At 40.6% G+C, this 12,510-nt stretch overlaps 1 protein-coding gene across 5 annotated transcripts in view; it reads left to right on the top strand.

Moving 5' to 3' along the window:
* Positions 1-783: 783 nt before the first annotated feature.
* The window catches only part of EXOC1 (exocyst complex component 1), a 60,644-nt gene continuing 48,917 nt past the window's right edge, over positions 784-12,510 (top strand). For 3 of the 5 annotated variants that reach the window (XM_027102884.1, XM_027102886.1, XM_027102882.1), the window contains exons 1-3: positions 784-914; positions 5,019-5,152; positions 9,154-9,284. In XM_027102884.1, coding sequence (XP_026958685.1) covers positions 5,029-5,152; positions 9,154-9,284 — 255 coding nt within the window. In that variant the 5' untranslated portion in view covers positions 784-914; positions 5,019-5,028. Of the gene's footprint in view, positions 915-993; positions 1,087-5,018; positions 5,153-9,153; positions 9,285-12,510 lie in introns of those variants that run through there. The other 2 variants (XM_027102883.1, XM_027102887.1) reach the window with 2 other exon arrangements.

Here is a 12,510-nt window from a genome sequence, read left to right as displayed (position 1 = left end):
AAATCACTTGCCTTGCAACCAGCAACACTGGCATCGCCTGTGCTTCTCAAACTTAAACGTGCACAGGCGTCATCTCGTTAAGGTGTAGATTACCATTCAGTAGATCTGAAGTAAGCCTGAGAGGCTGCATTTTCTAAAGAACCCCCAGATGATGCCCAAGCAGCTGGTCCACAGACCACATTTTAAAATACCAACGTCACTGTATCAATGGTTCTCCACCATAGCTGCATATTAGAATTTTCCCCAAAGATGTGAAAAGTGCTGGTGGGAACTTCCCTGGTGGTCCAGTGGTTAGGACTCCCCCCTTCCATTGCAGGGGGTGCGAGTGCGATTGCTGGTGGGGGAACTAATATCACGCGTGCTGCGGGCCTAAAAAAGTAAAAAAAAAAATTTTTAAAGTGCTGGTGTCTTGGTCCCCAGCGTCCCCCCCCAAATTCTGATTTAACTCATTTAAGCTCTCCATGCCATAAGCAGCAAGTATCTAGAGTTAACAAAGCTTTATGTGTGCAAGAAAGAAAACATGTAATCGCATATCTTCTTAAATGAACTGCTGAAAACAGCTGAATAAATAATTCCTCAAGAGAAACTAACACGCAGTACCAAATGCCCCAGCTCCCGAGTCAGTCTCCGAGCGACGGGATCCCGCCCCAGCCTGTCTTAGACGCTCCCCTACGGCGAGACCTGACCCCACCCCTCGCCAAGGCCTCTTCCGCGACTCCTTCCGGCTCTATCCGACCGACTTCCGGCGCGTAGGCTGGCCACATGCCCGGATATGGGCGGTGGGGCCGAGCGGCCGCTTCCGGTTGGCCGCTCGACCCAGGAGCGCATCCTCGTAGCCGGGGCCGCTTCAGCCCCGTCCCATCTCTGTCGTGGAGGATCCGCCTCGGCACAGGCAGGCTCGGTCCGGCCTTGCGGTAAGCCTTCGGCCGCGGCTGCCGGGCAGTCCTGGCGGCGGCGCACCGACGAGCGGACGGGTGGACGCCAGGGTCTGAGGCGGCTCCTCAGTTCCGCTGCTGGCCCACCACCGTGGGGGTCGGGTGCCGCTCCCTCCGCCGTCAGGGCCCTCTTCTCTTCCTGCCTGTCTGGGTAAGACGCAGAGTCCAGTAGGAGCATCCCCCGCCCCGGGGGGCTGGGAGTGCAATCCTGACACCCCTTTCCAGTTCCGCCCATGAAAACCTGATTTCACTGTAAAAAACGGCCCTGATCCGTTTGCTCTCTGGCGTGAACCAGGAGGGGTCCAAATCCACATTTTCTTCTAAATCTTTTAAGTGCATTTCCCTGGCTCCAGGCACCTTGTTCTTTTCTGGAGGACAGTGCTCCACGCGCTAAGATGTCTCGAGAGCATACAAGGCCCAGCCCACACTCGCTCACTGACATGGCACTCCTACAGACAAGTTACCTGCCACACCCTGTAACGATCCAGCTGAATTTAAGGAAACAAGAACCAGCGTGTAGAGTATTGTGGCTGACTGCCACTGGAACATGGTCATACATGGGTTCTTAAACGGGGGAAATAGTTTTGGAGGACCTCTAATGGTTCATTCACTGACTTACAAAAAATGTACTGTAAAGACTGGAGAGTTAATCACTTCACCCTGAGAATGTAGGTGCCATTGGAGTCATGGCTCTTCCTGTCTTCATGGACACATCTGTCATATACACCACTGTAACCTAGAATTGTGCCTGGCACTTCGCAGGCATCGATATTTGCCGAATGAATGAGAGTCGCATAGTGCTTTTCATTATGACTAACTCCTTTATGAACTCTGCCCAGTCCAGTCTTGTTTTACCACTTACCATACAGTCAGTGCTTTGTTTTTGACCAAAGAGGGTCTGGGTGGTAGATGCTGACCACTATTAGTCATTCATTTAACCAGTTTTTACTAGTCAGTTCAAGTTACCGCAAGAGATATTTGTTGAGTACCCACTAATAAAGGACATAAAAATAAAAAAAAATAAAGGACACAGAACTATGCTAAAACACCCCCCATCCCTCCTTTCTTTCAAGAGAGTTGTTGAGATCCAGGAGCTTGTGATTTTACGAACCAGTTGGACAGCAAGTGCTTGATTGTTTAGTAAATGCAATAAGTGCTGTAGCAGTTGAGAGGAGAGATCAGTTTGGATTAAGATCTTTATTGAATCAACTTCATATAAATTATGGAGTGTAATTAGGGTTTGGATACATGATACTCCCTGCATGGAAAAGCTCCTAAGCAAAGATTTAAAGACCAGAATGAACAGAGAGCTTGGAGTGGAAGGTTTGTATTTGGGAACATTAGGAAAATGTTGAGCAAGGTTATATCGTGATGAAAGCTATGTTTTAATATTATTTGTCGAGAGTTTTGGGGTTGTAGAAGCTTGCAAAGAGGTAACCAGATGCTGTGGTGTTTAATAGATGTGGTTGATGTGAACCTGGGTTAGTGTGTTGGCAGCAGGAGCAGAAAGGATAAATTATGTGTAGATGAAGGAAAATCAGCAGAATGCTTTAGTTGTCATGTTATTTGGTGCTGTCATTTTGGTTAATTTATTAAATGCCTGGTATGTCTTTGCCAGGTTCTTGGAATACAAAGATGAATAAGACGTGGTCTTGCCTGCAAGGAAATACTTTTAATGGGGGAGAGAATACAACTAGCTAGACAATATGGTTTGTAAGTGCTATGTTAGCAGAATAGAGGGGAATATTAGAGAAGTGGGAAAGGAATTTTTTTTTTCTTTGAGTGTGTGACTACTTCACAGAAGAGGTGACATTTCAGCAGGATCTTAAGGATGGATTGGAATTTCCCAGGGAGAAAAGAATTTAAGGAAAAAGAAATTGCACAAACAAGAGCCTAGAGACAGAAAAGCAAACTGGTCAGTATCCAGCGTGGCTTGGGCGTAGGATAGAGTTGAGCTTTTAACACAGTGTGTAGGCCCTAGAACGTATTAAGGGATAGTAACATGGCCATTTTATAATAGGTGGAATGGAGGCTAGGTTGGGTAAAAATGTAGAGAGATGAAGAAGAAAGCAGTTGGGGAAACTTGCTCTTCATAGCTTCTATATTCTCTGCAGGGTAGACGGTGAAGCCATTTGCAGAGAGGGAGGTGGCTGACACTAGAATTGGGGGTTGAAGGAGAGAAATAAGGACTTGCAATACTGATGGGGAGTAGGAAGAGGAATCATCAAAGAAGGTATTAAGGAATTGCTGAGCAACTTTGAAAGTTTAGCTTTAATTGGATTTAAATATTTGTAATGAGTGCAGTGGACATGGATATGAGGCCTTCTTAAATGGCATATGGTAGCCAAGAGAAGTAGAGAAAAAAGACAGTTTATGGAGATTGGTGAACAGAGTGAACTGGTCTACAAATGGAGCAAGATGTTGAAGGGGATAGTCTGGGGCGTAGGGAAATGAACACTGCCTCTAGGCTAGGTTGGAAAAGAAATTAAGCTTGGAGAGGCCAGATGGACTAGGAGAACAGGAAGGAGGGGGCCGTCAGGAGACTAGAGGCAGAGATGAGGTGAAAGAGGGATAGAAGTGTGAGTTTTGCGAGAAAAGCAATTTTTTGAGTTGGAGCAGAGATAGAAGTTTTACAGATTGAGTAAAATATAGGAGATACCTATAGTTTACAAAAGTATCCGTGTGTTATAAAAATTCACTCTAAGTCATTTAATTAAAACTCATAATTTCTTCATTTTCCCATAGAAGCAGTGTTAGAACTAGGAGTTAATTTCCTAAGCAAGCTCACACGTATGAAATACTATACATCTGCATTGGAAATAATAATGTATATACACACAAATATATATATATAGTATATTCAAAAAATAAAGTTGCAGTTTTTTTGAAATATGTAACTTAAGTTATATTTGAAAAAAGATGATTAATATACCATAAAATTCACCTTTTTTCAGTATATAATTCAGCGGTTTCCAGTATTTTCAAAGGGTTATAAAAACATCACTACTATCTAATTCAAGGACATTTTCATCACCCCAAAAAGAAGCCCCATACACATTAGCAGTCACTCCCTATTCCTCCTTGCCCTCAGCCCCTGGCAACCACAAATCAATCTATCTATATGGATTTTTCTACTCTGGACATTTCACATAAATGGAATAATAAAATATGTAGTTCTTTGTAACTGGCTTCTTTCAGTTAGCATCATGTTTTCAGGATTCACTGATGTTGTAGTATGTATCAGTACTTTGTTCCTTTTTTATGGCCAAATAATATTCTACTGTATGGATATATTTCATTTTGCTGTTCATCAGGACATTTGAGATGTTTCCACATTTTGACTATGTGAACAATACTGCTATGGACATTTAGGTACATGATTTTGTGAGGACATATGTTTAGCAGTTCTCTTGAGTATATACCTAGGAGTGGAATTGCTGGGTCATATGGTAAACCATGTTTAACTTTTTGAGGAACCACCAAGCTGTTTTCTGAAGTGGCTGCAGCATTTTATAATCACCAGCAATATATGAGACTTCCTTTTTCTCCACACCTTTACCAACACTTGTCTTTTTAATTTTTAGCCATCCTAGCGGTGTAAAGTGGTAGGTATCTCAATGTGGTTTGATTTGCATTTCCCTAATGGCTAATGTTGCACATCTTTCTATGTGCTTATTGGCCATTTGTATCTCTTCCTTGGAGAAATGTCTGTTCAGATCCTTTGCTCAGTTTTTAACTGGGATACTTGTCTTTTTATTGTTGAGTTGTAAGAGTTCTTTATATAGGAAATTTATATTTGAGCATTGGGCATGGGTTTTTAAATTTTTTCCTAAATTTTTAAAAAATATTATAATATTTGGTGAACACTTCCAAAGATTTTAGAGTTTGATATCACTGGTTCTCTAATTTCTTTTCCAAACATACAGCTTTTTATTTTTATGATGTAGGTGTACTAGTGTATTAAATCATTCATCCTACACTTATTTGCCATAAATAAGATCAGTTTTTTAATCCTAAATGGAACAATGTAAGATAGAATGATTTTGAGAGTGAGTATAATATCTATACTGTGAATTTTTTCAGTTGAGTAAAGATGACAGCAATCAAGCACGCATTACAAAGAGACATTTTTACACCAAATGACGAACGCCTGCTGAGTATTGTCAATGTCTGCAAAGCAGGAAAAAAGAAAAAGAACTGTTTTTTGTGTGCCACAGGTGGGTATTTAGTAAGTCAAGGTTCTTGTTTGGCATTCTTTTATTCCCTAGGGGTCATTTCCTCATTGTTTAAAATATTCTTGGACTTCCCTGGTGGTCCAGTGGTTAATCTGCCTTCCAATGCAGGGGACATGCCTTCTATCTCTGGTCAGGGAACTAAGATCCCACGTGCCACGGGGCAGCTAAGCCTGCGTACCACAACTAGAGAAGCCTGTGTGCTGCAGTGAAAGATCCTGCATCCCACAAAGAAGATCCTGTGAACTGCAATTAAGACCTGATGCAGCCAAATAAATAAATTTAAAAAATAAAAGAATGACCATGTATCACTTTAAAAAAAAAAAGAAATTCAATTTCAAAAATAAATAAATAAAATAAAATATTCTCATTATTTCTGTGATTGGAAAATCGGGCCAACAAATTCGTTTTTTTTCAATTGTCTTTAATTAAATCTTGAGTAGATACAAAAGTATTTCTTTTTTAAAAATATTTATTTATTTATTTTTGGCCGCGTTGGGTCTTTGTTGCTGCACGCGGGCTTTCTCTAGTTGCCATGCGCTTCTCATTGCGGTGGCTTCTCTTGTTGTGGAGCACGGGCTCTAGGTGCTTGGGCTTCAGTAGTTGTGGCACGCGGGCTCAGTAGTTGTGGCTCAGGACTCTAGAGCACAGGCTCAGTAGTTGTGACGCACAGGCTTCGTTGCTCCGTGGCATGTGGGATCTTCCCAGACCAGGGATCAGACTCGTGTTCCCTGCACTGGCAGGCAGATTCTTAACCACTGCACCACCAGGGAAGTCCCACAAAAGTATTTCTGTAACATACATACAAGGTGTGAACACTTGTGTATACCACTGTCCAGAATAAGAAGAATTTTACCATTACCTTTGAAGTCTCCTGTGTGCCCTGCCCTGCTCCCATTCCCTTCCCTCCCTCATTAAGAGGTAACTAGTATCCTGAGTTTTGATTTACTCTTTCCTTGCTTTTCTTTATCATTTTGCCATATGTGTTTGTAATCTCGAATATACATTGTTATATTTGCGTGTCTTTGAACTTTACATAAATTGAATCATAGCACAGGTATTCATTTGTGACTTTTTCCACTCAACAGTATGTTTGTGAGTGTTATCTCTTGTTTTTCTCCCATAGCTGTAATTCTTTCATTTCCACTGCTGTGTAGTATTCTACTCTGAGAGTACTGCTGTTTACTTACCCATCTTACCAGTGATGACCAGGAGGTTTGTTTCCAGATTTTGCTGTTCGGGCAGCACTTCTGTGAGCATGTTTGTCCTTGTCTGCGAGTGTACACAGGCAAGAATCTTCTAGGGTAGACACCTAAATGTGAGCTTGCTGGGTCATAGGCAGTGAATGGTCAACACTACCCTAATACCAGATTATTTTCAAAAGTAGTTGTACTGGTTTTCACTCCCACAAGCAGTGTGTGTTTCGGGTTCTCCACATCCTAGTCTAAACTTGGTTTTGACAGACTGTTGTTTCCAATCTGGTGGGTGTGAAATAGAATCTCGTGGTTTTAAATTGCATTTCCCTAAATAATAATGAGATTGAGCCTCTTTTCATGGATTTATTAGCCATTAATTTTCTTGCCTAAGAAATTTGCCTGTTTAAGCCTTTTACTCGTTTTTCTATTCTGTTGGTTGTCCTTTTACCGATTTCTTTAAGTTCTGTATGTAATTTGGATACTAATTTGCTGATTGTATGCATCCCAGTTTATGGCTTATCTTTTCACTTTTTGTGATGCTTTTTAATGAAATCAGATTAATCAGTCTGATCATTTATAGCTTCCCCTTTTTGTGTCTTATTTAAGATATCCTTCCATACCCTGGAGTAATAAAAGTATTCTCCTATACTACATTCTACAAGTTTTATAATTTTACCTTTCACATTTCAGTCTTTGATTTACCTGTGTCCATGTTTATAGTGATGAGTGTGAGTGTGTTTGTTTCTGGGTCCGTTCTTATATCTGGATTTTATGTTGTCTTGTGGGTATTTTGTTTTTTCATCTGAATTTTAGAATCAAGTTCCAAATTTTGTTGGGAGTTTGATTGGAATTGTTTTGAATCTGTAGTTCACTTTGGAGAGAACTTGCATTTTATGATATTAAGTCTTCTTGTTCATGAATATGGTGTGGTTCTCCATTTATCTTGGTCTTCTTTAATGCCTTGTAATAAGGTTTATAGTTTTAAAGACTTTCAATAAGTTTTATGATTTTATTATTACTATTTTTTTAATGTTTATTTATTTATTTGGCTGCGCCGGGTCTTAGTTGCAGCACAAGGGATCTTTGTTGCCACATGTGGGATCTTTAGTTGCAGCATGTGGGCTCTTAGTTGCGGCATGCGGGATTTAGTTACCTGACCAAGGCTCAAACCTGGGCCCCCTGCATTGGGAGCACGGAGTCTTAACCACTGGACCACCAGGGAAGTCCCAAGTTTTATAATTTTAAAGGCTTTGCACATGTGTTCATATTTTATATTTACCCCTAGATATTTATTTATTCCTAGATTTTTAATACTATTGTAAATAATAACTCCTGTTAGCATTAATACATTTTTAAGACTTTATTTTTTTTAGAGCAGCTTTAGGTTTATAAGAAAATTGAGAGGTAGGTACAGAGATTTCCCTTATGCCCCTTTCCCCACACATGCATAGCCTTTCGCTTTGTTAACACTACTCACCACAGTGGTACATTTGTTACCAAGAATGAACCTACGTTAACAAATCATAATCACCCAAAGTCCATAGTTTACTGTAGGTTTCACTCTTGGTGTTGGGTTTGGACAAATGGATAATGTCATATAGAGTATTTTAACTGCCCTAAAAATCCTCCGTGCTCTGCCTGTTCATCTCTTCCCCAATCCCTGGCAACCACTGATCTTCTTACTGTCTCCACAGTTTTGCCTTTTCCAGAATGTCATATAGTAATTGGAATCAAATAGTATGTAACCTTCTCAGATTGGTTTCTTTCACTTAGTAATATGCATTTAACTTTCCTCCATGTGTTTTCATGGCTTATAGCTCATTTCTTTTTAGTGCTGCATAACATTCCATTGTCTAGATGTACCACAGTTTATTTATCTATTCACCTACTGAAGGACATCTTGGTTGCTTTCAAGTTAGCAGTTATAAATAAAGCAGCTATAAACATCCGTGTGCAATGTTTTTGTGTGGACGTATGTTTTCAGCTCCTTTGGGTAAATACCAAGGAATGCAGTTGCTGGATGATATGGTAAGAGTACGTTTAGTTTTGTTAGGAAACTGCCAAACTCTCCTCCAAAGTGACTGTACCTTTTTTTTTTTCCGGTATGCGGGCCTCTCACTGTTGTGGCCTCTCCCGTTGCAGAGCACAGGCTCTGGATGCGCAGGCTCAGCGGCCATGGTTCACGGGCCCAGCCGCTCCGCGGCACGTGGGATCTTCCCGGACCGGGGCACGAACCCGTGTCCCCTGCATCAGCAGGCGGACTCTCAACCACTGCGCCACCAGGGAAGCGCCCTGTACCATTTTTAATTCCCACCGTCAGTGAATGACAGTGCATGTTGCTTCACATCCTCACCAGCATTTGGTGTTGTCAGTGCTCTGGATTTTGGCCGTTCTAATAGGTGTGTAGTGGTATCTTGTTGTCATTTGAATTTACGTTTCCCTGATGACATATGCTATGGAGCATCTTTTCATATGCTTATTTGTGGTCTATATATCTTCTTTGGTCGGGTGTCTGTCAAGGTCTTTGGCCCATGTTTTTAATCTGAATTTTTTTTCTTATTTTTGAGTTTTAAGAGTTTTACTTCTCAAGTAATCTGCCTCTGACCTTCTAGTCTGATTTAGATTCTTCCATTAGTATTCTGTGTATTCCTCAGTCATAGCATTTGTTATGAAATACTATTCCTGTTTTAGTATTGTGTATAGACACCTGACAGCTGTGTTTGCAATGAATTAATGAAGAATGAGGAAATGAATAATGTCTCTAATGAAAGTGTGTGTTTTATTCAACAGTGACAACTGAACGCCCCGTGCAGGTGAAGGTGGTCAAAGTCAAGAAATCTGATAAAGGAGATTTCTACAAAAGGCAGATTGCTTGGGCCCTTCGAGACCTTGCTGTGGTAGATGCCAAGGATGCTATTAAAGTATGTTTTTCTTAGTTCTTTGACATGAATTCAGAAAGTGTCTTTCATTTTATAACATAGTATGTTGTCTTCTAAGATGATCTAAACTTGTTTTGTGACCCAGTAGTTCACCACCTAACCAGCAATTAGTCTAAAGTGTATTATCCAACCTTCCATTCTCTCACTTCTCATTCGCAGGCTACTTAAAATAAATATGTATGTAAGCTTGTTTCATTGTTTGTGCTTTTTTTTTTTTAGCTACAATTATGTTTGTTCCCAGGCTACATAACTAGAGCAAAATAACCTTGGCTGTACATTTCTGTATTTAGATTAGGTATACTTAGTATAAAATCCATAAATTAGTATGGATTTTAAAGTGGTGTGTTGTGTGAGTAGTTTTTAAAAAAATCATTGTTTTGGTAAAACCTAGTTCAGAAATCACAGAAAATATAACCAAAGTGAATCTTCCTTAGGTAGTCCCTAAAAATAATGTAGAATCACCAGCTGAGGCAGCCAAGCTGGCCCTCTGAAGCTATGGTTTGAATATTGTGGCTCAAGTGATGGCAGTGATAGTGAGTTTCACCCCTTATTTTAAGGACTTTGAAGAATAAGATATAAGACATTTTTAAATAAGATATTAATAAGATACCTTACACCTTAAGTCACACTCAAACTCCAGGAAAGTTGAATAATACGATAATCGTGATACAGGGCCACCTTTATTCCTGACAGTTCAAGGCTTTTCACAGCAATACCCTTTTTTTAAAAAAAAAAAGAAATAGGGCTTCCCTGGTGGCGCAGTGGTTGAGAGTCCGCCTGCCGATGCAGGGGACACGGGTTCATGCCCCGGTCTGGGAGGATCCCACATGCCGCGAAGCGGCTGGGCCCGTGAGCCGTGGCCGCTGAGCCTGTGCGTCCGGAGCCTGTGCTCCGCAATGGGAGAGGCCACAACAGTGAGAGGGCGGCATAACGCAAAAAAAAAAAAAAAAAGAAAGAAATAAAGTAGACCCCCTCAGGTTAAAGTAGGTGCTTCTTCCTCTTCAGCCTCTCTAACCCTCCCCCTCATCTTCCTCTGCAGCCCAGAGGCACCTCCAGAGCTCTAGGGAATGCCTTGTACCACATCTACTGTACTGTGGATGGGGCTGATAGCAAGGCTTACAGTACTGTAACTACATGTGTCCATTGACTGAACTCTACAAGTCTCATACAGTGATTAAAAAGGCACAAAGAAGTGAAAACTACCTTTGTAGAGCAGTCTGATAAAATAAAAGTCTGGTTTTTTGCTGACCTGGTACAAACCTCTGAGGAACTAAAAGCTGGACAGCGTGACAGGCAGCTGAGTCAGGTGCAAGAAGATTTTTTTAATGAAGCAGAAACAGCTTTAGGAGAGTCCTGCATATCTGTAGAGTTGAGATTTCTTCCAAAATGTAGAGAATGCCTGTTCTTTAAATATTTTAGGCAAACTGGGCCTTTGCTTTATTCCTAAAAAGCACCCAGTTTTTAGAAAAATGGGGGATGTGGAAAACGGTGTCTGACAGGTGCTTTGAATGTGGGTGCATGTATATGTATTTGGAAAGAACATGAAAATGAAATTTTAAAAAACACTTCAATTATTTAATAATTTCTGTTATTATGGGAAGGATCAAGAGTAGAGATTTTCTGTTTAAGACAAAATACTTGAAAGGCTTTTTAGAAATTCACCTTTATTAAAAAGCCTTTTTCTCTTCAGTAGTTCCACACTTCATAACCCCGTTGACTTGTGTAATTCACTAACATTGCTGAATGCTTATTTGAATGCTTTCCTCAGCTGACACCTCATTGCTGACTTGCTTAATGGATTTTTTTTCATTTTATGCAGGCACCTTGGTGTGTGTACGCTACATATGGATATAAAACATAAAATTTTTATACATAGCCTAACATTAGCCATTTTGCATCACACATTAATAATTTTTTAAAAAATATTATTTATTTATTTATTTTTGGCTGTGTTGCATCTTCATTGCTGCGTGCAGGCTTTCTCTAGTTGCAGTGAGCAGGGGCTACTCTTAATTGCGGTGCACGGGCTTCTCATTGTCGTGGCTTCTCTTGTTGCGGAGCACGGGATCTAGGCACACAGGCTCAGTAGTCATGGCTCCTGGGCTTAGTTGCTCCGCGGCATGTGGCATCTTCCCAGACCAGGGCTCGAACCCGTGTCCCCTGCATTGGCAAGCGGATTCTTAACCACTGCACCACCAGGGAAGTCCCTGCATCACGCATTGATTTGTGTGAGTGTTGCTGCTGGTGCAGTCAGCCTCTTTTATGGCATTATGTGAAATATTCCCAGGGAAGAGATCATTTCCCGTCAAGCTTCATATGAGTTGCCAAGACTCTTAGATTTCTTTATAAATACTAAGGCAATTATTTTTTTTGAATTTTTGAATTTTATTATATTTTTTATACAGCAGGTTCTTATTAGTCATCCATTTTATACGCATCAGTGTATACATGTCAATCCCAATCTTCCAATTCATCACACCACCACCACCATCACGCCCCTCCACTGCTTTCCCCCCTCGGTGTCCATACGTTTGTTCTCTACATTTGTGTCTCAATTTCTGCCCTGCAAACTGGTTCATCTGTACTATTTTTCTAGGTTCCACATATATGCGTTAATATATGATATTTGTTTTTCTCTTTTTGACTTACTTCACTCTGTATGACAGTCTCTAGATCCATCCACATCTCTACAAATGACCCAGTTTTGTTTCTTTTTATGGCTGAGTAATATTCCATTGTATATACGTACCACATCTTCTCTATCCATTCGTCTGTCGATGGGCATTTAGGTTGCTTCCATGACCTGGCTATTGTAAATAGTGCTGCAATAACATTGGGGTGCACATGTCTTTTTGAATTATGGTTTTCTCTCGGTATATGCCCAGTAGTGGGATTGTTGGGTATATGGTAATTCTATTTTTAGTTTTTTAAGGAACCTTCATACTGTTCTCCATAGTGGCTGTATCAGTTTACATTCCCACCAACAGTGCAAGAGGGTTCCCTTTTCTCCACACCCTCTCCAGCATTTGTTGTTTGTAGATTTTCTGATGATGCCCATTCTAACTGGTGTGAGGTGATACCTCATTGTAGTTTTGATTTGCATTTCTCTAATAATTAGTGATGTTGAGCAGCTTTTCATGTGCTTTTTGGCCATCTGTATGTCTTTAGAGAAACGTCTATTTAGGTCTTCTGCCCATTTTTGAATTGG

Source organism: Aethalodelphis obliquidens, unplaced genomic scaffold (genome assembly GCF_003676395.1).
Source record: "Aethalodelphis obliquidens isolate GAN/ISIS:26980383/991018 unplaced genomic scaffold, ASM367639v1 scaffold6, whole genome shotgun sequence".
Taxonomy (NCBI): domain Eukaryota; kingdom Metazoa; phylum Chordata; class Mammalia; order Artiodactyla; family Delphinidae; genus Aethalodelphis; species Aethalodelphis obliquidens.
Note: the sequence above shows the minus strand (reverse complement) of the source record. Positions and strands in the feature narration are given on the sequence as shown.